The 23,567-nt window shown below is 40.9% G+C and overlaps 1 protein-coding gene across 1 annotated transcript in view; it reads right to left on the reverse strand.

Moving 5' to 3' along the window:
- Positions 1-386: 386 nt before the first annotated feature.
- LOC145398213 (glutamate receptor ionotropic, delta-2-like) overlaps positions 387-23,567 on the reverse strand; it is a 109,033-nt gene continuing 85,852 nt past the window's right edge. The window contains exons 4-6 of the mRNA XM_080271167.1: positions 11,991-12,234; positions 11,453-11,602; positions 387-497 (exon numbers count right to left, since the gene is read on the reverse strand). Coding sequence (XP_080127293.1) covers positions 387-497; positions 11,453-11,602; positions 11,991-12,234 — 505 coding nt within the window. The remainder of the gene's footprint in view (positions 498-11,452; positions 11,603-11,990; positions 12,235-23,567) is intronic.

The following is a 23,567-nucleotide window of genomic DNA, read 5'->3' on the forward strand; positions in this document are numbered from 1 at the left end:
GCACATCCTTCATGTCACAAAAACGTCTTGGTTGACGGTGGCAAATATGTTGTTGTTGTGCGGTGACTATGTTACCCTTGTGATCTAGTCAGTAGCCGTGACTGAAGGGCAATATCCACTTAGGAGGTGTCTTTAGCTATGCCACATAAGGAATTATGACCCGTTCCTGTGAATTTAGGACAGCCTTTCGCCTTATGACGCAGTCTTAGTGTTTATAAGTACGGAACCAGGCACTCCATCATCAGGGTGAGGAAGGGCTATGGTGTGGCAGGGTGGAGGGAAGTCTGGGATAAGGCAGGGTGGAGGGAGGGCTAGGGTAAGGAAGGGTGGAGAGAGGGCTTGGGTGATGCATGGCGGAGGGAGGGCTAGGGCTAGGCTACATTAAGTTAGACCACGCATTCCATCATCAGGGTGAGAGAGGCAGTAACCAGGCCCAGCGCCAGCACGATAAAGGCGCCCTGTAGATGCCTCAGGTTCAGCACCCCGTCACCACGAACCTGAAATACACAGTTGTACGCCATCACTCACTTGCTTAACACACAGAACCTATGTCGTCCTTGAAATGATCGTTTATCTTTGGAGGGATTATATTTATTATAATGTTAGAAAAAGAATAAAGAAATACTTTCATGGCATGGTAATATTGTTAACAAAATTTTCGTTGTTGTTCAGTTCATTTGCTTCAGACGTTTACTTTCATATGTTTAGGCGAGCAGTTAGGAAAAATACTAATCCTTTTTTTCGTTTGGACAGATATTTCTTTCTCTGAAGTAAATTTATACTAATGGTATTAAAATGAATAGAAGTGAGGAGAAAATAATAGGCCTGCACACAGTCAGCAACGATAAATGGACAAAGCTCATAGCTAAATACGAGCGATGAAGTACATGACCTTTCTTCATTATTTAAAAATCAAATCGAAAGTATAAAGCCGACCCAGCGTCTTCAACAATGCTGTCAGCAACAAAATGAAAGACTGAAGTGGATAGAAAAAAAGGGGAAAAACGTCTTGAATTTTGAAGAGGTTAAAGTTCTACCCATGATAATGTCCCACCTAACAGCACCAGTTCCAGGCAGACCAATTGTCTACCAGCCTTGGGCGCTGGCACCGCTACTTCCCAGTACAGCTTCCGTACACAGCTGCTCCACACCTGTCACTGTCGTGTATACGCTGTACAACTTCCCGCCCATACACATCAGAGTGACCTAAGCACTACATCACTTGCCCTCTTTTTCTCGTGAACACCCCTACCCTCCTCTGCCTCGTTGGTGTGTGTGTGTGTGTGTGTGAGTGTGTGTGTCTGTCTCTCAAATATTGTTGGTATCCTTCCTTGTTACCCCTGTTATGTAATTGCTGCTGGCATCGTGTGTGCCAAATTCAGGCATGATCGCGGTACATACTCAAATGAATGGTTCCTTTATATACCTCAGTTGGTATTACTGTGGTAGGTGGGGGCACTAACCATCCACTCACTCAATGTAGTGCTGCTGTCAGGTGGCTGCCCTTTCCTTTCTTCCTTCTTTCATTCCTTCCTCTTATGTTGTTCTTTCCTTCATTCTTTCCTCTGCATTCTGCCTATTGGTGACTACATTAAGTGACAAGCCAAATGGTTTCCTGTACTCCAGGTAACCTTTACTACCCTGCGTGGTAACCACATAACCAACTATGGCGGCTGGTGGTTTAGTGGGTGATTAAGGCGTTCCAATCGGATTGAGCCTGTGCAGGTTTATATCTAAGGCATTGTTGAGGTTAATTTCTCACGTAGCCTAATGCCACTCAGGGATCAATGAGGCTGGACATTCTTATTTTAAATGTCAGGACCAGATTGCCTAGCCCCGGGCTCCTACGCACCTCATGGGGTAACACAGGTTTAGATGATGGATGGATGGATGGTATTATTCGATAAGAATGCAGAAAATTCTTATGTGAAGCCACATTCGTGGCCTTTCCTCAAACTTTCGCTCTGGTGAGTACCACCTATCCTCCTCAAAACCTCATCTTCTCTTTCTAACTGAGACTCAGGTGTCTGAGGCAACTGACAGCAAACCATTTTCTGTACCCTCCTACTTTCTCTATACTCATGTCAAAGCCAAAGGTGGCTGTTCTGTACATATACGCAACGACTTATCTTCCTCTGTTGTTCTTGAACTTGATTCTTCTGAATTCTCTACACTCTGGCTTCGGCTATCCTGTCATTCTCTGACTAAATATATCTCTCCTGTCTTCTTATCCCCAAATTCAACTGACTATCAAAAATTCTTCGACTATCTTACTTCTAAGATGGAACACATTCTACCCATTTCTCCTTTCTCTGAAATCTCCATTTTAGGAGATTTCAATGTTCACCACCACCTTTGGCTCTCCTCTCCTTTCACTGATCCACCTCGTGAACAACCCTACATCTTTTCTATCCTTAATGACCTAGAGCAGCTAGTACAGCACTCTACCCATATCCCTGACCGCCTTGGAGAGAGCTCCAAAATACTTGACCTCTTCCTTACAACTAATCCTTTTGCTTACACTGTTAATCTTTTCTCTCCGTTGGGCTCCTCCAATCACAATCATATCACCTTAACCTGTCCTATTCCTCCGGTATAGCCTGTGGACCCTCCAAAGAAACGTCGGTTGTGGCACTTTGGAGCTGCTGATTGGGAGGCCCTCAGGCAGTACTTCTTTGATTTTCCCTAGAATGATTATTGTTTCCATGGCAGGGAGCCATCTGAGTGTGCCTCTTGCATTACGATGGTTATTCTCTCAGGCATGGAAGCATACATTCCTTTCTCATATCCTTTGACTAAAGCAAGAAAGCCTTGGTTTAATCACACTTGTTCTAATGCTGTCCACATCAAGGAGAGGGCCTATAAAAGCTACCAGCACTAACCCACCCCTGAATCACATCTTGCTTATGTTTCTGCCCGGAATCGTGCCAAGTCTGTTCTTCTCTCTGCTAAAAATAATTTCATCCATACTAAATGCTCTCAATTCTCCAACTCGAATTCCTCCCGCTCCTTCTGGCACCTTGGCAAAAACCTTTCTAACAACTTTACCTCATCATCCTTCCCTCCTCTTTTCTTCTCTGATGGTTCTGTAGCCATCTCTTCTACTGATAAAGCAGATCTCTTCGCTCAGACTTTCTCCTCCAATTCCACCTCAGATGATTCCAGTGCAGTTCGTCCTTCACTTCCCCCCTCTTCAGCTGATGTATTTTCTCCCATCACAGGCCTCTATACTAACAAGGCATATGGGCCTGATGGAATCCCTCCTGTTGTTCTCAAGAACTGTGCTTCTGTGCTTAAGACCCTGCCTACAAAAACTCTTTCGTCTTTGTCTGTCAACTTGTACCTTTCCTTCTTGCTGGAAGTTTCTTCTCATTCAGCCAGTCCCAAAGAAGGGTGACCATTACCAACCCTCTAACTATCGTCCAATTGCTTTAACATCCTTTATCTTAAAAGTTTTCGGGTGAATTCTTAATAGAAAATTTTTAAAGCATCTTTCGTATCACTACCTTCTTTCTGATCATCAGTATGGGTTCCGTCAGGGACGCTCCACTGGCGATCTTCTCACCTACCATTCAGACACCTGGTCATCCTCCTTTCGGGATTTTGGCGAAACCTTTGCCATTGCACTTGACATCTCAAAGCTTTCGATCACGTCTGGCACAAATGTTTAATTTCCAAACTGTCCTCTTACGGTTTCTATCTTTCTATCTGTGCCTTCATCTATAGCTTCCTTTCAGGTCGTTCTTTAGCCGCTGTTGTAGATGGCCATCATTCTTCTCCTAGATCTATCAACAGTGGTGTTCCTCAGGGCTCTGTCCTATCACCAACTCTTTTCGTTTTATTCATCAATGACCTTCTAAGCTGTACATCTAACCCTATCCACTCGTATGTTGATGCCTCCACCCTTCACCTTTCCATTCGGTTCCCACAACGTCCATCTCACCAGTTACTTCAACAAACAAAGGATGAGGCTATGGCACACCTAATGTCTGACTTTGTTCGTATCTCTGACTGGGGTAAAAATAATCTTGTTGTTTTTAATGCATCTAAGACTCAGGTCTTACACCTATCATCCCGACAAAATCTTCCACAGGTGTACCCACTAATATTTAATAATACTCAGCTTAATCTTGCATCATCCTTGAACACGCTTAGGGTCTCATTCACTCGGGACTTATCTTGGAAAGATCATATTAAATCTCTTGTAAATCTGCTTCCAAGAGATTAGGTGTGTTAAGCCGACTCCGTTCGTTTTTTACCCCTGCTCAATTGCTGACTCTATACACAAGTTTTATTCGCCCCTGTGTGGAGTACAACTTACATGTGTGGGGATGTTCTACACACACAACTCTTCTCAATAGGGTGGAGTCAAAGGCTTTTTGTCTCATTAACTCTCCTCTTAGTGGCTCCCTTCAACCTCTGTCTCTTCGCTGCACTGTTGCATCTTTATCTCTTTTCTATCACTACTTCAGTGGTCGCTGCTCCTCTGAACTGTCTGCATGCATTCCTCCACCTCTACTGCAGGCACGTAGCACCCGTCAAGCAGCAAACTCTGTCCTCTTTTCTGTCCAACTCTCTAATGCAAGAGTTAACCGTTACTCCCAGTCCTTCATTTATGCAACAAGTCAGCTCTGGAACTCTCTCCCTTTGTCTGTATTTCCAGCTTCCTATGATCTCCAGTCTTTCAAACGCAGTGTATCCAGGCATCTCGAAATGATCGGATCTTGAATTTGGCTCTCTCTTGTATTTTGTTTTTCTCTTGGAAGGAACAGTTTTTCGAGATTGTGGCCTTTGGTTCCTTTTTCCTAGCATTAAAAAAAGTGCACATCTAACTCAGTTTCATAATGCCTAATGTCGGACGATAATTTGCTCTCTCTCTCTGTCTGTCTCTCTCTCTCTTTTAAAAGTAGTAGTAGTAGTAGTTTTAGTAGTAGTTGTTGTTGTAATAAAAGTTAAAAAAAGAAAATAAATAAATAATAATAATAATAATAGTAATAATAAGAAGAAGAACAGTAACAACAACAACAACAACAATAATAATAATAATAATAATAATAATAATTGTTATGCGGGGTGTTTTTAGTTCAACCTCTCGTCCTAAAAGCGCCTGCAACTGAGCGGGGTCCTCTTTCCAGACCGGAAATAAAGCATCAACAAAGTAACAGGGCATAAAAACTCGGCAGTAACACATCTATTGTCTTTATTCAACACCTTTTACAATAGGGAAACTAAGAGACACTGGATACAGAATGGACAGGGTGACAGAGTTTGGTTTCAGATACAAGGTGCACAGACACAACAGTGACATTGGGGGCAGATTATAATGATGATCAATTATACAGATTTTGTCAGTCACTAGAGCACGGCATGGGTGTTAGTTTTTAGGCATAATTGTCATTTTATATATTCTGTTTGATACACTACATGGGAATGGAATAAAGGGTCATTTGGGCCGATATTACTATACTTTCAATGTGGCGCGAGCAGCGGCACTCGGAATTGTCACTTAGCCATGGCGACACTAATTCACTGGTTTCGCCTCTGCCGGTTGGACTTAGTCTTTTTCGGGTCGCCATTAGTATAGTCACAGTCTTTTCTATATACCACAACTGTCTTACAATCCGTGCTCACTGACCCTTGATTTCTGCTCTGGTATGGATGTACACTATTCGTCACTTTATGTTATATTTTCATGGTCCCACTGTCACTGTCTCTTATTCACTTAGGCATGACTTGGGAGATGCATTGGAGTCGCCACTATGCCCTTGGTTCCTGGGCTAATGGAGGTGACGTCTGGGCGTGGAAGGGAACCCTTCTGGGGAGCCCTCCTGCAGGAGGCAATGTACCACCCGCAGGGGCGTCACTGCCAGGGCCTGCTTCGTCAGGGGGGTGCAGGGAGGCCCTCCCATCTGGGTGCCTCGACCTGATAGGCGGCCCTCGGGGCTGGGGCCAAACAGCTTTAGTAGGCGGGCCTGCTGCCTCTTACTCCGGGCGGAGGGCCATGGGGGAGTGGGGCCCGAGTGGTTCTGCTCTGGTGCCTGCCGACTGGCCCTGGGAGTCCGGATGCTGCGGTCGCCTACAGAGCAGGGCGCTGACAGGAGTGAACTGCAGCGCCTCATCGGCAGGGCGTCCGTCAGGGGCTGGTGTCGTCCAGGGGTTGGCTGCAGGACCGGGACAGGACCTCGCCACCACTCTTGGAACGGCAGCACCTCCAGGGAACCACACCTGGAGGGAGAGAGGGAGGGGCATCCCATGCAGCTGAGGGGTAGTGTGCTGGCTGCACAAGGGACCTTCTCCTCTGAGAGAACCCTAGAGACTGCGAATGAAGGGCATACTGTGGCCACTACTTCCCCCACACGTACAGTGGCCGTTGTGGCGGTTTTGCAGTCCCTAAGGGCAACAGCTGAAGGACGTACTGTGGCTGCTTCTTCTCCCACATGTACTGTGGCCATTGTGGCGGCACTGCTCCCAAAGGAGAAAGAAGCAGATGAGGGGCGTACTGTGGCCGCTCCCTCCCAGATACTTACTGTGGCCGTTATCGCAGCTCTGCCTGCCCAACAAGAAGTAACTTAGGGGCGTACTGTGGCCGCTCCCTCCCTGGTACGTACTGTGGCCGTTACTACGGTGTTACTCCCGTAGGAGGAGGAGGTAGTGGATCAAGGGCGTACTGTGGTCGCTCCTTCCCCGTCACATACTGTGGCCGTTGTCGCGGCTCCATTCCTCCTTCCTTTGCCAGTCGGAGCTCGCTCAATAGCTAATGCTCCGAGGCTGTCTTCGGGGTGGCTGTAGCTGAAGGGCATACTGTGGCCGCTCCTTCCCCCACACGTACTGTGGCCGTTGTGGCGGAGCTACAGGGGGCAACAATTGAGGGTCGTACTGTGGCCGCTCCCTCCCCAGTACCTACTGTGGCCATTACTGCGGCATTGTTTGGGACTGTTCCTGGATCAGTCCCACCCCGAACCTGGTGAAGGCTGCTCCGCTCGCAGGGTCGTCTCTCATTCCTGCTTGGTTGTTGTTGGGTCAGTTGAGTGGAAGAGGGACTCAAAAGAGGGGCGCCGGGGCGCCCTTGTCGCTCTGGGTCAGTCTCACCCTGACCTGGCCCACCGTGGTGTCCTCCTGGGGTGGTGGTGGGGCTGCGGCTCAGTGGTGGGGTGGGGGGTGGCGGGGTGGTAGATCCGGTGGCGGCGGAGGTATTTTAATAATAATAATAATAATAATAATAATAATAATAATAATAACAACAACAACAACAAACGGCTTACTGGTAACTTGCGTTAAAAAATACAATTTCCGTAATGTTTTCAGTAGAGCTGGGCCTCAGTATTTCCACAGTAAATCAATAATTGGTAGTCTTGGCACTCTCTGATGAAATAGGTTCTGTAAAACTGCAATCTTTCATACTATATATACTGTTTATATTATAGGCTATATAGTCATTCAGCAACAAAATGGACACAAAATGTGTAATAATTGCTTCATAAACCCAAGTTGACGCTCAGCTTAATTATCCACTCTTGATATATGCAAGAGGTCACTTCATATCACTGTGTAATCCATATCCATATATAATTTAACATTATATACTATTATAATACCTTAATACCATTCTTAATACTACTTTAATATTACTTATTTGTTATCACTTTAATGCTATCCAACTATAATAAACATATAATTATAATGCCATAAATATAGCCCAATATTTCACTATTTGATGTACTGCTACTTTTGATATGTCTACTAGTATATCGTTATCACATTTTCTACGGCTTAGAAAAACAATATTGGAAATCTGATTACGAACGAACGAGCGAAGCGACCGAGCGATGTGTACTCCCAGATAAGTCTGGAAATAACCAGCCTGGTGTTCACTGATTAGAGCCGAACACTCCCTTGGAAAACTCGATATTCCTGGGGGTTCATGCGACTTTATGGGCGAATTTTCAGTAGATAACAAAATTTACTCAATGAATGTATGACACACCGAAAGAATTTCAACTCTACTTCACATAGGAGTAAAGTTATTAGTTACTGCTTAGCGTGACGGACGGGTGGGGTCAGGCCGGGCTGGGTCAGGCCTCAGTTTCGAAATCAAATTAAAAAAAAGATCTTTCGTCGTAACACTGTGCATATCACAGGGAAACTGTGATACCATGGCGCTCGTTCGATCGTCAACCGCTCACAAAGCACACTTTATTGGCGTTAATATACGTGAACATCATACACCACTTGACACAATTGTACTGAAATATCTAACTGAATAGAGAATGCTGTTTACATGCAGTTTGCCATCATCCTCATTTACACCACTGTTATATTCACTGTACGTTAGGCAATATGGTTGCACGACTTTATTAATTACTCTGCTATTATTTATATAACATCCCTTCACTATGAAATATCTTTTCATACTAATTACATTTTAATTAATGATATAGCACACAACCATTGTACGAACATTACAATAGTTACATTGCAGAATTAAATGGCTAGGACAACGACTGATCACAGATGGTTGGGTCTTCCAGCACTGCAGTAGTTGATCATATGGCAAATGTTATTTATACATGACTTATACTGCAGTGTCTTATTTGAAACCTCATATATTATTTATTGTGTTTTGGATAATAATCATACTATTCCCAGATTACTAACAACATTTGTGATTAATTACGTATGAAACGCTTATTATATAAACAAAAAGAAAACTATAGTAATGTAGCAGTATTAAAACTGATTCAACACACAGTATATTGCAGGAATTTAGCGAAGTGTTTATCACTAACTTATCACGTACGAAACATATTACTTGTGAGGGCTTAGTATCTGGGATGGGGACTGGAGCACCGTTACAAGTTGTCAGTTTCAATGGTTGTTTTTCATATTCATTCCATGAAATATAGGAATAAGTTCTAGACCCATTCGTGCTGACTCTGATGCATGTTGTTGTATCGGGATGCTGGGGGTGGCGGAGGTTCGCTGATGCGTGAGTAACTTAACACCGAAGTTTGTGGTTACGTCCCTAAGGTATTACCTAGGGGACGTAACTGTGGTAACCTGGACGATGCAATTGCCGTGTATCCCAGGAGAGTGGGTGAATAACCCGCCACAGACTCAAAGGTCTATGTTTACGGAGATGAGCGCCTTCCCTAAGCACCGCATGGCGTCTCATCTTAACTTTACCTTTATATATTACTGACAAACTTTCATGCTCAGATACAAAATATGACCTGTAGTATTTCTGCCAGATAGTTAAGTTTTAATCACGGTTCAAAATGAAAATTCCCCCAAATTAATTCAAATTGACGACTGAGATGCGCATCAAACCATCAAACGTATGTTATTAATATTTAGAGGTTTGATTGTCAGGCAGTTTGCTGTGTTCAAGGTCTAGAGAACAGTAAGAGGTTTATGCCTGGACTCGGAGGAGGACCAAGTACTGGGGTTGAGTCCCAGAATCTACCCAGTAGGTCCATGCCAACCACACAATCTTCCACAGAGTTAACGAGTCCAAATTCTACATTTTTTTTTTTCATATCTGTCACATCGCTTTGTGGTACACTGTATGCTGAAATTGTTCCGTAAGCAGTGTTCGATTTTTTTCCTTTTATCAGCTGTACTTTCAACCAATGTGCAGTTAATCCTTACAGTATATAACTTGTGTTTCTTAACAGCGGTGATGCTTTTCCTATGTCTAATATACTACAATCTTGTATATATATATATATATATATATATATATATATATATATATATATATATATATGTGTGTGTGTGTGTGTGTGTGTGTGAAACAGCCAAAGTGGGAGACAGATTTTCATGAAACTTGGTAGGGTGGTTGGAATTGGGTCCCAAATGGGCCACTTTCTGTTTTATGTCAAGTGATATTTTTTCAAGGATGTTCTAGACCCCCCAGTTTTTACTCATTGGTGTTAAAATACATGCACATGGAAGAGGCGGTGGGGTGTTTCCGTGAAGTTTCATGCATCTTTGAGAGCTTTCGACAGAGTGTGGCACTGTTCTCTGCTTTCGACAGAGTGTGGCACTGTTCCCTGCTGTCCAAACTCCCTTGCTATGGACTAACGTCTTCTGTTCCTCTGATTTCCTCATATATCAGTGATAGAAAAATAAATGTAGATGATGTATATTCCAATTTCCACTCAATTAACGTCGGCATGCCACAGGGGTCAGCTATGGCGCCAACCCTTTTCCTGGTTCATATTAATGATTTCTTATCCGTCACCAACAATTCCATCTATTCATATGCAGATAACTCAATATTTCACATATCATTAACACTCAAACACCCATTAACAAAGTCTAATATTTCTGACTCTCAAGTCAGTACAGCTATCTCCATAAATCAAAATTTATCTACTACTGTATCAATGAATGGGGACAAAACAACCTTGTCCATTCAATGCTAGAAAACCAAATATATACATTTTACTAATAGACAGATATTGCCAGATCCTTGTGTTCCCTTCAATGCTACTAATATTCCCATCTCCAAAAGTATTGGAAATCTCGGCGTTTCACTTCACATTGCCCTCAGCTGGACCTAATGCCAGATCACTTGCTAATAACGCCTCATAGAAACTTGGATTATTGTACAAAGTGTGTAACTTCTTCACTGACAAGCAGTTAATTATAATCTATGAGTCATGTGCACTTTGGAATTATTAATAAACCTGTTATTATAAAATAATTACCTCCCCTACAAGTAAGAAGGAATGTTGCCGCCCTTGCATTATTTTACTTATATTTTTATGGAAAACGCTTAGACGAAGTTGCGTCCATTGTGCCACCTCTCCATGCCTTCCCTCGTGCTACACGGGCATCTGGTAGCGCTCATGACTGGAATGTCACACAGCCATACTGCAGAACTTCTGTCTATCAGAATTCTTTTAATCCCCGAACTGCATCTCTCTGGAACTCGCTTCCCCGGAGTTGTTTCCCCCAAACCTCAACCTATAGCTGTTCAAGTCCAACTGTTACAGATACTTTATGAATGAAAGTTTCCAGGAATCTGGTGTATGGATTTTTTTTATTCGATTTTGTTTTTCCTTCCTCTGTTCTGTTAAAAAAAAAAAAAAAACTAACACTACATGATAAGCATCGCTCTTCCCTTTTTAACTACTCGGTGAAACGACAATCTCAGGCATTATGAAGCGTAGTTTTGTCTGAATCGTTTGGGCTCTTGAGGATGAGTCAAGAATTTCGAAGACTTTAGACTGAATGGTTGTGTGACCCACTTCAGTGACTAATGATTTTCGGCGTATTTGGTTTCTTATGCCCATTTCAGGAGAGTGAGTCGAGATGAAAATATCACTTGCTGATTCTAGGCTGACTAACGGTGCACCGACCATCATTCATATGGCCTTTGCCTTATCCATTGCAACGCATATTGGAATTAACACGGCTATAAAATGTACCATGACAATTTACTTACTTGAGTTACTTTTTCGATTAATTTTGTCTTATGAGTTTCAACCATCTTGGCATATATTCCGGTCTCCACTAGTCGGGTGAGGTGATCAGAGATGATGGTGGTGTAGGGAGAGTTGCGTCGCAGATACCACGCCAAATAGCCTTTGTAGAGCTGTGAAGATGCACGGTAATCACCATCTCCTTGTACAGGACACAGACTTAATAAACTTAACCCCGTATCATCTGCACAGAGTAATGTTTGTTCCATTAAAACACTACAGTATTTAAAGAGGAAATTGATTTAATGAAGCTATTATGTATTGTGATATCACAACTTTTATGACAAAATAAAAATCTTCTTCGAACGAGGCTGGGATAGGATAGTCGAACATATTTACAATCAAATCTTTGTCGTAGCTGTGGTCTAATTCTGCAGGAAGAAATTTCTGGCAAAATACACAGGACAAGGAAAGATTTTTAAGTCGCTAATCATCCTGTAAAAACCAATATGGGATATGACATCGTAAATACCTTTGAGAATCCCACCCTCCGATATTTACCTTATCATTCATGACGTAGGTAGTATGCGTAACCTTTGCTTTGTGCAGGGTGAAGATGAGATAATCAAAAAATCCAATCATGGCATGAGTACCAGCAAGAACCTTACTAAGCAGGAATCCATAAGGGTCTGAATCATTAAGGTTTGTGGGTAAAAACAGCTTGTCCCCCAGAGTTGCCAGAGTAGGGTTCTCGGAGGACTTCAGGGCTTCTGGCACTGTATCTCCGTGGTCAGACATGCAAGGTCTTAATATGAGATGGTAGGGAAAGAGACAAGAATGAATGGTTAGTCACTGGTGAGGAATGAACAGGAATGAATGATATATATCTATCTATCTATCTATCTATATATATATATATATATATATATATATATATATATATATATATATATATATATCCATTTTGAGACAAGTATGGAGAGAATCGAGACGGATTCATGGCCAGGTATAACAGGAACTGCAGCAAACTGTTACAAAAATGTGCCCTTACAGAAGCAACCAAACATCATATGTACAGTCGCCAAACTTTCCATCTGGGCCACTTAGCCGCGAGAGGTGAGTAACGGGTAGTGGTAACAGTGTATCTGTTAGTGTGTACATGCTTGACGGAAGTTCGGATCACCAACTCTCGTCTTCCTTGGTGAACATCAGTCAGAGTTCATTCCAATATTCAGTCGACAATTTTTAGCCGATAGAATTTCAAAGGAACTTCTTGAAAGTATTGGATAATGTGAGTATTGAAAACAATAAGCAAAATAATCTAAACGACCGCATCTTCACATATGTTACATATTTATATAACGTATTCTTTTTCATTATTACATGATAAACCTATGGCTAATAACTGTGAATATTGAGGGGAAGAACCGTCGTGTGACCGACCCTTACGGTAGGAAAATAGATGCCGGTGTCTGACTGTTTTGCATTTTACCAGTCCTGGGCCAGTCTCGATTAAACCTATTGAAATACCATTCTTGATCCGTGACATGATTAGATAAGTTAGGTCATTAATCGTTACAGGATTACTCATTCGGTGGATGTTATTTTAAACTAAGTAGGGGAGATAGGAAATGTAGATGTCAAGATGCTGAAACTCATTTGCTGAGGCAGATCTTTTTTTTATGTAAGGAAGAAGCAACCAAGGCTAGAAGCCCGCAAAACTGTTCCTTCCAAGAGAAAAACAAAATACAAGAGAGAGCCAAATTCAAGATCCGATCATTTCGAGATGCCTGGACACATTGCATTTGAAAGACTGGAGATCATAGGAAGCAGGAAATACAGACAGAGGGAGACAGTTCCAGAGTTGACCTGTTGCATAAATGAAGGACTGGGAGTAATGGTTAACTCTTGCATTAGAGAGTTGGACAGAAAAGGGATAAGAGTTTGCTGCTAGACGGGTGCTATGCATCCATCGTAGAGGTGGAGGAATGCAAGCAGACAGTTCAGAGGAGCAGTGACCATTGAAGTAGCGATAGAAAAGATATAAAGATGCAACAGTGCGGTGGAGAGACAGAAGTTGGAGTCAGTAAGAGGAGGAGAGTTAATGAGATGAAAAGCCTTTGACTCCACCCTATTGAGAAGAGCTGTATGTGATGAGCCTCCCCACACATAAGAGTTGTACTCTAAACAGGGGCGGATAAAACCCCTGTATAGCATCAACAATTGTGCAAGGGTAAAGAAGGAATGGAGTCGGCTTAGCACACCTAATCTCTTGGAAGCAGATTTTACAAGAGATGTAATATGATTTTTCCAAGATAAGTCCCGAGTAAATGAAACCCCAAGCATTTTCAAGGATGATGCAGGATTAACCCCTTAACCGTGGGGCGTCACTTTCGTGACGCTCGGGTGCAATGGATCATACCGCGGGGCGTCACTTTTGCGATTCTGTTATTTTGAATTTGCCCGGGCTTTCAAGTGGTTGCTTGTATCATCTGTCAGTACTGCCAGTGTCTAACAATAGTCACTGCTGCTATTGTCATCTCTACTCACATCCATTGTTGACAATTTAGCCATTTCTCCCCGTTCTTTACTCCCCTCCCTACCTCCCCTCCATTACCCTCTCCTCCCGCCTGCCCCAGCTGCGCCGCGCTAGGCAAATCTTGCCTGGATTTTCTCACTCATTTCATCCATTGGAATGAGCCCTATACCTTATTCTTATATAAAAAATATATATAAAGAAGAAAAAAATGTAAATGATAGTGCCATACACCTGGAATTGGCTAATTAACACCTGGCAACACCCCACATGCACTCATTCGCTAATTTTCCCTGTTTATTTCCCCTTGAAATATGTTGTATGACTTATTCTCATAATTAAAATATAAGAAAGGATGGGAGAAGCCTGAGTGATATTTACATTCACCTGGAACTACCTAATTTATTATGTATTGTCTAGATTTCCTGCCAATCATTTCACAGCATATAAATTAGCAGCTGTCACCTCACTGACGTTGACAACCCTTGGCGGCCCCATATCTGCCTCGTCACTTAGTTCAGTATTGTCTCTTGAGATGAAAGCACGTAGCACACGTGCCCCTCTATTTCCGCGGCTTCTAGAGGGCCCTGTGACCTCTACCCCTACTAAACCTCGTGTGGGAAGGGGTAAAGGACTAAGTGACTCTGCTGTGGAGCGTGAACTGGTTAATTTATCCATGATAATGATGCACAGTGACTACAATCTTTCTCATGAATCGTGTGATGAGCCAGTGGAGAAATGATGATAAACTACAAGTGCTTCAGTGTCCCAAGTTCATCCTGGCTCCAAGGGAAAGGAATCCTTAGTTACTGGGAGTGACAGTGTATAACACAGTGTAAATAAAATAGAAATCTAAATAATTACTAATATAAGAATATGAGTACAAATACTTGGAGTAATTACAGTGAAAGCTTTGCTCTCTATGCTAGTTAACTGAACGAGAAAGTTAATGTCCGGAGTGAAAATAAACTACTATTAGTGAAGGAAACTTATGGATAAATACTATATATATATATATATATATATATATATATATGTGTGTGTGTGTGTGTGTGTGTAATAAGGTAATAGGAATATAAAGTGTGAGTGTGTTTATGAATAATCTATCTATCTATCTATATACCTAGGCTGCTTCCCCCAAGGAAAGGGAGGTAGCCGAGACAGGACGACTCACTCTCCATTTACTCATCCATTCAAACACATTCATTCGCATCTTAGCCCCAAAAGGGAGAACGGACAGATCCTCACCGCACCACACCGCACAAGGGTCAACTGGGCAATGCAATCAGTGACATCCGCAGCAGGGCCCGACAGCAGAACTGGTTTACCCCTGCCACATCATAACAGACCCATCCCCTTACCCGCACCTGACCTGATCAGCTGATCAGACCAAATGCGGGAGAATATCCCCTCAGGGCTGCGTCATCACTTATTCATTCACAATTTCTCTCCATTTATTTCTGTCACGCACAGCCACTCTTCCTTGCTCAACAGACATCCCTCTCGCATCCAGCGCTCTCTTCACACTGTCCATCCATCCTATTCGTGGTATAATAAATGACAGAATACCAGTGGGGAACGAGCAAGCGTAGGAAGCTCGTACGCGCTCGTAATATACATTGCTTTCACAGTGTTTTTTGGGGGAGTATGGATTCCAAACTACTTGAAAATGATAGAATAGTGTTTCTAGTGATATTATCAGGCTGTGGTAATCATATTATGGAGTGTCGGGAAGTGTAAAACAGAGACTTCTTTACCCAAATTCAGAAGTCTCCACAAGTCCTACGGTTGTCGGCGAAGGCTCAACAAACATCCCAGGGGAAAGCTGAAGGTATGTGCCATAAGCATATTTAATTTTAATATTCTAGGACTAATAACTGATTTTTGGCAAATATTTTTAAAAAGTCAGTTGGAGCACGAATATCCTCGCGGGATGCACAAAGGGTGTAAAAACATTCCCGCAGGGTAGGGGTTAAGCTAAATATTATGAAACATTAGTGGGTATACTGCCTCGAGTTAGCCGTACCCAGCCATCTATGGGATGAACTCTGACTCTGACTGAGGTTCACACAACGGATGAGGAGAGTTGATGATTCGAACTTTCGTCGAGCATGTACACACGAACAAACAGATACACTGTTGCCAGCACCCATTACCCACCTCTCGCAGCTAGGTGGCCGGGGTGGAAAGTTTGGCGACTGTACATACTTGCTACATGTTGCCATGCTAGGGTCCTAAAGACAAAGTCTCGTATTATTCTTGCCGTGTACTGTAGACCTTTTATCACACGATGATCTGAGATATCAAGTTTTAACTTATTCCCTTAGCATATAAAGGATTAACTTGCACATTTTCTTGTCGTTGTTCCCTAAATACCACCTACTTAACTGCATTTCTACCTACCACCCTACATACACTCGGCAAGATTTCCGACTGGACCACCTGGTTGCGGGATTTGGCTAACGTGGCAACAGCGCGCGCCCGTGTGTGTGTGTGTGTGTGTGTGTGTGTGTGTGTGTGTGTGTGTGTGTGTGTGTGTGTGTGCCTGACAATTTTTCGAATCGCTAAGCTTCATCCTTCGAATTATATTATGTGGCCATTGTATTATGCTATGATATAGGCTATTAAATATTACGTGATTGGGATAATGGGCTGTGCACTATACTGTTTATAGTCTGAGTTATATAAAATAATTCTCTTGCCTTGTAGCGTGAACCACGATACAGGTTGGCTTGTGGTTCAGAAACAGACAGCAAGTTCACCCAGAAATGGCGCGATGTAGGGGTGTCATAAAGACTTTGTAGTTACTTGTAGAGAAGTATATTTTAGACTTGTGGTCGAGCGGCTTTTATATCTTGTAGTAGTTTCCCCACCAGATGTCATGTAGTGACGGGAGAGGTAAAGAATAGTATGGGACTATTTTTATTTGTCTTGGAAATATTAAACAGGTATAAGAGTATAAGTCCCGGGTAGCTACCTTCCTGTCTCGCTATCTCTCTCTCTTTCTGTTCTAAGGCTAATCTCCGTCTCGACCTCTCTCTAGGGTCGCTTGTCTCCTTCTGTCTAGCCTGTTCGGTGGCTAATCTCCGTCTGAGCTCTCTTTCCTAAATTCTGGTATAGCAGGGGTGGACTAGATCTTTGTTCACGAGAGGACTGCTGACAGCTAACTGCATCATCTCCTTACTGGCCGCTGTCGTCAGCTTTCCTCAGTGTTAAGAGTGTGTAAGCATGCTTAGCACTGCTCGATTCTCGCAGACACAACACCTTCTCATCATTTGACTTCCTGCTTCTATCTGTCTCTCTATCTATCTATTTATCTATCTATCTAGTATGATTTGCAATTATAATATGGAGACCTACCACATTGCTCGGCCGCGCAAAAATGGCGTACCATCGACATTTAATAGTTATAACATATTGATACATACTACATACACATTATAATGAACTTATAAGCTAATTAAGTGAAATACATAATATTGTAAAGTAACATAATTGTATGAATATTGTATACATATATTATTCATAGTAAATAGTGATTATTCAGTAATAATACGCATATAATTGTGCAATGGTAATACTGCTAGGTTATACATTACATATTTGAGTTATCACTTTAGTAATGTCTAATATTTCACCTAACTTGTATGATGATACTGGTAATACAGAATTGTGCTATAATTGTATGACTTATAATATTGTACTAACATTGTGGTACTACATAATTGTGTTGGCCTTATAATTGTAGTTACATTTTGTTAATGCAACTATTACATATGTGTCTTGGCCTTATAATTGTAGTTAAAGTTACATAAAAGTTACATCTTGTTAATGCAACTGTTTTGTCGTTACATAATTTTTACATATCGTTTGCAGGTACATAATTGTAATTAAAGTTACATAAAAGTTACATCTTGTTAATGCAGCTGTTACATAATTGGCAAAGTGTAACATAATGCAATCGTTTGTCGTTACATAATTGTTACCTATCGTTTGTAGTTACATAATTGTAGTTAGTGTAACATAATGCAATCGTTTGTCGTTACATAATTGTTACATATCGGTTGTAGTTACATAATTGTAGTTAGTGTAACATAATGCAATCGTTTGTCGTTACATAATTGTTACATATCGTTTGTAGTTACATAATTGTAGTTAGTGTAACATAATGCAATCGTTTGTCGTTACATAATTGTTACATATCGTTTGTAGGTACATAATTGTAATATGGAGTAACATAATTGTAATAACTGCAGTCCTAACATATGCTGCGGTCGATGATAGTGATGATGTGTCATGCCACTTGTTTGTGGAGACACAATTTGCTTTTTTGTTTGTATTTTGTGGTATTTTGGCATATATAGTAACACTTACACTTATTTTCATTTGTTTGTTATGTGATCTTACTTTATTTCTCTTTTTTTCTTTCTTACTTTTCTTTCTTTCTTTTTTGTATGTATTGATTTTCCATAGTTTGTTTCTCTTTGCTTGTGTACGCTTTTTTCCATGTTGTTCATGGTTGCATAATTGCTGACTAATTTCCTTGAGATACTTTTTTAAAGTTTAGTTTATATTGCACAGATATTACTGAAAATGATATTATATAGTCCCATATTTTGTTATTTTATATCAAAAATATATACACTATATACAGTATTAACTATACACACTGACTTGTTGTTCACCTGTACCTATCGTGGGTAATATGTGTGTCAGCACTGTGTGGAAATCATTGTCTTCACGATTGTGTTGAAGATGTTCACTCTTGCTAACGGCATTTGTGTTGGCCATTTTTTTTTTTCTCTAGTTTACCTTGTAACTTAATTTATATGTTTCCACTAGGTAGCTTTAATTAATAAATGTTTAATACAGTTCTTTTAATTGCTCACTGAGTAACTGTGATGGTATATTTTCTTTATCGCTTGTAGATATAATAATGTATAGTTGTATGTATGAAACACGTATTTTATGTAGGTATAAATGGTAACACTCGTTGGTAGTAAATAAATGTTATAATAAATGAATGAATATATACAGTGTAGAATATTTATTGTTGGTGATTATTTAGTGTTTGAGTTATGCAGATAACTGAAGTAAGTATGTGTATTTAAACTGTAACTATACAGCACGTTTTATATGTTTGTGCAGAAGCTTATTGTCTATCATTGTGTATTGTATAAATGAAGTAACTATGTAACTTACTAATTTTTACCGTGGTGGGAAATGGTGTGAGTGGTGGTGCAGGTGGTGTGTTGACTGACGTGGCGTCTGTTCAGCAAGCACGCATGATGACCTCAACTTCCCACACTGGTAGCTGTGGTGAGTGAAAGAGTAGCGATGAGTAACTTGAGTGAAGACGGGTGAGTAAGACGAGTTGTGAATATGGACTTGATGTTTTGCTGTCTTGACCTCTTCACACCTGCGTAAGCGGTGGGGGTTGGGTGGATGTAGCAGAGAGAGGAGGGTGAGGTCTGGTGGTTATGAGTTGTGAGTCGTCTCTCACTCTTCGTTTGTTTGTTTGTTTGTTTGTATGTTTTCTTTCTTTCTTGATGTATTCTTGGTCCTTTTTTCTTGTGATTTACTCGTTGTAGGATGAAGACTGCCGCTACTTGTAGGTGCGTGTAGAAGATTATACAGACGACGTAGAGTTGTTAATTGTAGTTGATTGTAGATGGCTGTAGTTGATTGTAAATGTCATAAAGACTTTGTAGAACTGAAGCTAATCTTGTAGTCTCGGTTGCTTTTGTAGAAATTTGCTTTTAATTCGGAGACGATGTCCGCAGATTTGCTGGTTTGTCGTTAAGCTACGTGCAAGGCGTCGAAAGTGATCTCTTGACCTCTGCATCAGCGTAATGATCTGGGAGACGGAGGGGGCAGGATGGAGAGAATACTGTCAGGAGCTGATATTGTTGGTTGTTTTCAATCTTGATATTTTGTAGGAATTTAATGTTGATTCGTAGACGAGGTTCGTATACGTTCGCTGCTACCAAATGTCATAAGACTTTGTATCATAAAGCAGCGACTTTGTATTTGCTTGTAGAGGCGTATATTTTAGACTTGTGGTCGAGCGGCTTTTATATCTTGTAGTAGTTTCCCCACCAGATGTCATGTAGTGACAGGAGAGGTAAAGAATAGTATGGGACTATTTTTATTTGTCTTGGAAATATTAAACAGGTATAAGAGTATAAGTCCCGGGTAGCTACCTTCCTGTCTCGCTATCTCTCTCTCTTTCTGTTCTAAGGCTAATCTCCGTCTCGACCTCTCTCTAGGGTCGCTTGTCTCCTTCTGTCTAGCCTGTTCGGTGGCTAATCTCCGTCTGAGCTCTCCTAAATTCTGGTATAGCAGGGGTGGACTAGATCTTTGTTCACGAGAGGACTGCTGACAGCTAACTGCATCATCTCCTTACTGGCCGCTGTCGTCAGCTTTCCTCAGTGTTAAGAGTGTGTAAGCATGCTTAGCACTGCTCGATTCTCGCAGACACAACACCTTCTCATCATTTGACTTCCTGCTTCTATCTGTCTCTCTATCTATCTATTTATCTATCTATCTAGTATGATTTGCAATTATAATATGGAGACCTACCACAGGGGGAAGGGGGGGAGTATGGGAGTGAGCGGCTACCAGTCATATAGTCTTAGTCATTACAGTGTAGTTAATAAGGTGTCAATGATATCCTGCATCCTAAAGAATAATGAACCAGTTTATTTTTATTATCTTTATATAGACCTGAGTACACACTAGGGTACCCCCTCCCTCGATAACGGAAAACAAGTAGCCTTTTCCATCGCCTCGACTCTCTCTCTCTAAAACTCCTCAGCTGGCTGTCAGTAGACACACACACACACACACACACACACACACACACACGCACACTATCAGTTTGTGCTAATGAATAATGATGTTGCATTTAGAATGTTTACCTAAAATTTAATACTGTGTCAAAATACAAGTGCAATACATAATCACCTTACATTATGGATTATGTTAACCAGTAATCAATACTTATTGGCATAGAGTATGTTTCTGCAATAGTCACGGGGTAGCCTTACCCACACTGCTATTTTCGTTAATGTTGAAAGTAATCATGTGTTCAGTGGCGGATACCAGATTGAGGGGAGGTGGCCGCTGACACCTCCAATCCTCATAGCTACGGTGCTGAGTTGTAGTGTCACTGCAGAGGTTCCTGTTCCTCCAGTTATGTCAATGTTATACTGATGAACAGCCATTTCTTATGAAAAATACAAATTGACTATATGTAACTCTGAAAGTTCATTTATGAAACATAGTGTGGGAGCTTACCAGCTCTCACGCACCAGTTACAGTCTTGATCCTTTGTTTCAGTATTGCCAGCCTGAGAGTGGGCAATGTTAATGAACATGCTATTAATGTTAGTTCTATATGCTTATTTACATTTGGAACAACGGAATTCAAAGCAGGATTTCATTCAGTACACAGAATGCCAAATACAGTATGTGTGTGTGTGGGGGGGGGGCAGTACGTGTGGTGGGAGGTGGGTGGAGTATAGTGAGTATGAAATGTGTGTCATAATGGTAATATGGGTGTGTGCATTCGTGGCTAAGGACATCGAAGACAGATAGGTAATCTTTGCCTTTAACACTTGATGACACACACCTCAATATTAATTTAGCTTCTGTTCATACGTTTGTAGCATGTTACATTATTAATTTTTTTATGATTATGTTTTGGAGGTGAAACCCGAAACACCATATAAAGAAAAACACTGAAGTATTATAGTATTGTAAAATGGAATCCATATTACATGAATAACTATTTCTTCCAGGAGAAGATAATGTTATTATAATGTTCATTACAAAATTACACTGTAGGAGCATCCGTTTTTAATGGTAGCTTACCGGATTCCCAGCGATCAGTTTATTAAGCTATACTGTAGCATAGATTTATGCAATATATTGGTTATATATTGTATTAACTATGTCATGAAGGCTCACACAGTGGACTTTCATGTAAACTACTTCGAAAAGGCAGCAAGTTCAGTGTTTAATAGTTTGCGAACTTCACGTATTATTTGGTGTGGTTATAAATCCAGTTGTCCTTTACTGGCCAATGTACAGTGATTCCTTACAAAATGAGATTGGTCAAGTGTAAAACAAATAGCCTATGTAGCATAGTAGTTTGAAAATGATCACTGATAATAATATATGATTACTGCATGACCCTCCCGAATGACCACACCCAGAATCATTGTTTTATTTATTTTATAATTGGGCCACTTGGAACAGATATGAGTAAATGACACTATAGCCCACGTGGATTTATTGAATATAACCTAGCCAGTATATAGTTTCTTGATTAATGTAATGTGTGGCTGTATGGTTATCAGGTAATAGTGAGAACACACACACACACACACACACACACTATAAAAAGGGAAATTATCAAGACCTAAAGAAGTATTTCTTAGAAGTTGATTGGGAAAATGAGCTTAGAGGACAAGATTTAAATGCTGTATATAAAAAATTCTGTGAATTTTATGAAATAGGAGTCCAGAACTACATCCCACAGCACAAAGAAGCAGATAAGAAAATACAGACATGGTTCAATACAGAATGTAAAAAATCAAAAGAAAGAAGAGATTTGTTGTGGAATAGATACAGAAGACACACTAGTGAAAGGGCGTATAATAATTACAAACAGGCAAGAAACGACTATACAAGAATAAGGAGGGAAGCCCAAAAACAGTTTGAGGAGGATATAATAAATAAAAGTAGTGATCAACCAAAGCTGTTTAACAGCTATATCAGAAGCAAAACCAAAGAAAAAGATATAATACAATCCATTACGGACGAGGGAATCACTTATACACAAGAGAAAGATATCTCTGAAGCACTAAACAAGAATTTCCAATTAGCTTTTACAGGAGAAAAATAATTTTAGAGGGACTATGTGGAACACGCATGTCCACACATACTACCAGATATACAAATAGCAGAAAAAGTAATACAGGAGGAGTTAATTAGATTAGACAGAGGAAAAGCAAGTGGTCCTGATGAAATTTCATGTTGGGTATTACGAGAATGTGCAAAGGAGTTAAGTAAACCATTATTTTTAATTTTCAAGAAATCCTTGAGTCAAGGTAAACTACCTGATATTTGGAAAAAAGCAAATATTGTCCCCTTATTCAAGAAAGGAAATAGACAAAATCCACTCAACTACCGACCAGTATCACTGACCAGTGTTGTAAGCAAGGTATTAGAAAAGCTTATAAGAAAAGCTTGGGTAAATCATCTAGAAGAACACAGTATGATAACAGAAAGACAGTTTGGTTTCAGAAAAGGAAAATCATGTGTTACTAATCTGTTGAGCTACTATGACAGAGTAACAAACACAATACAGGAAAGGGAAGGATGGGTGGACAGTATCTATTTAGATTTCGAGAAAGCTTTTGACACAGTACCACACCAAAGACTTTTATGGAAACTGTACCATCAAGGAGGAATACGAGGCAAACTGTTTTGTTAGATGCAAGACTTTTTCATAAAAAGAGAAATGAGGACAGTACTAAGAGGAAACTACTCATCATGGAAAGAAGCGACTATTGGAGTACCACAGGGTTCAGTGCT

Source organism: Coenobita brevimanus, chromosome 44 (genome assembly GCF_032717465.1).
Source record: "Coenobita brevimanus isolate Jiangsu-jjx chromosome 44, ASM3271746v2, whole genome shotgun sequence".
In the NCBI taxonomy this organism is placed as follows: Eukaryota; Metazoa; Arthropoda; class Malacostraca; order Decapoda; family Coenobitidae; genus Coenobita; species Coenobita brevimanus.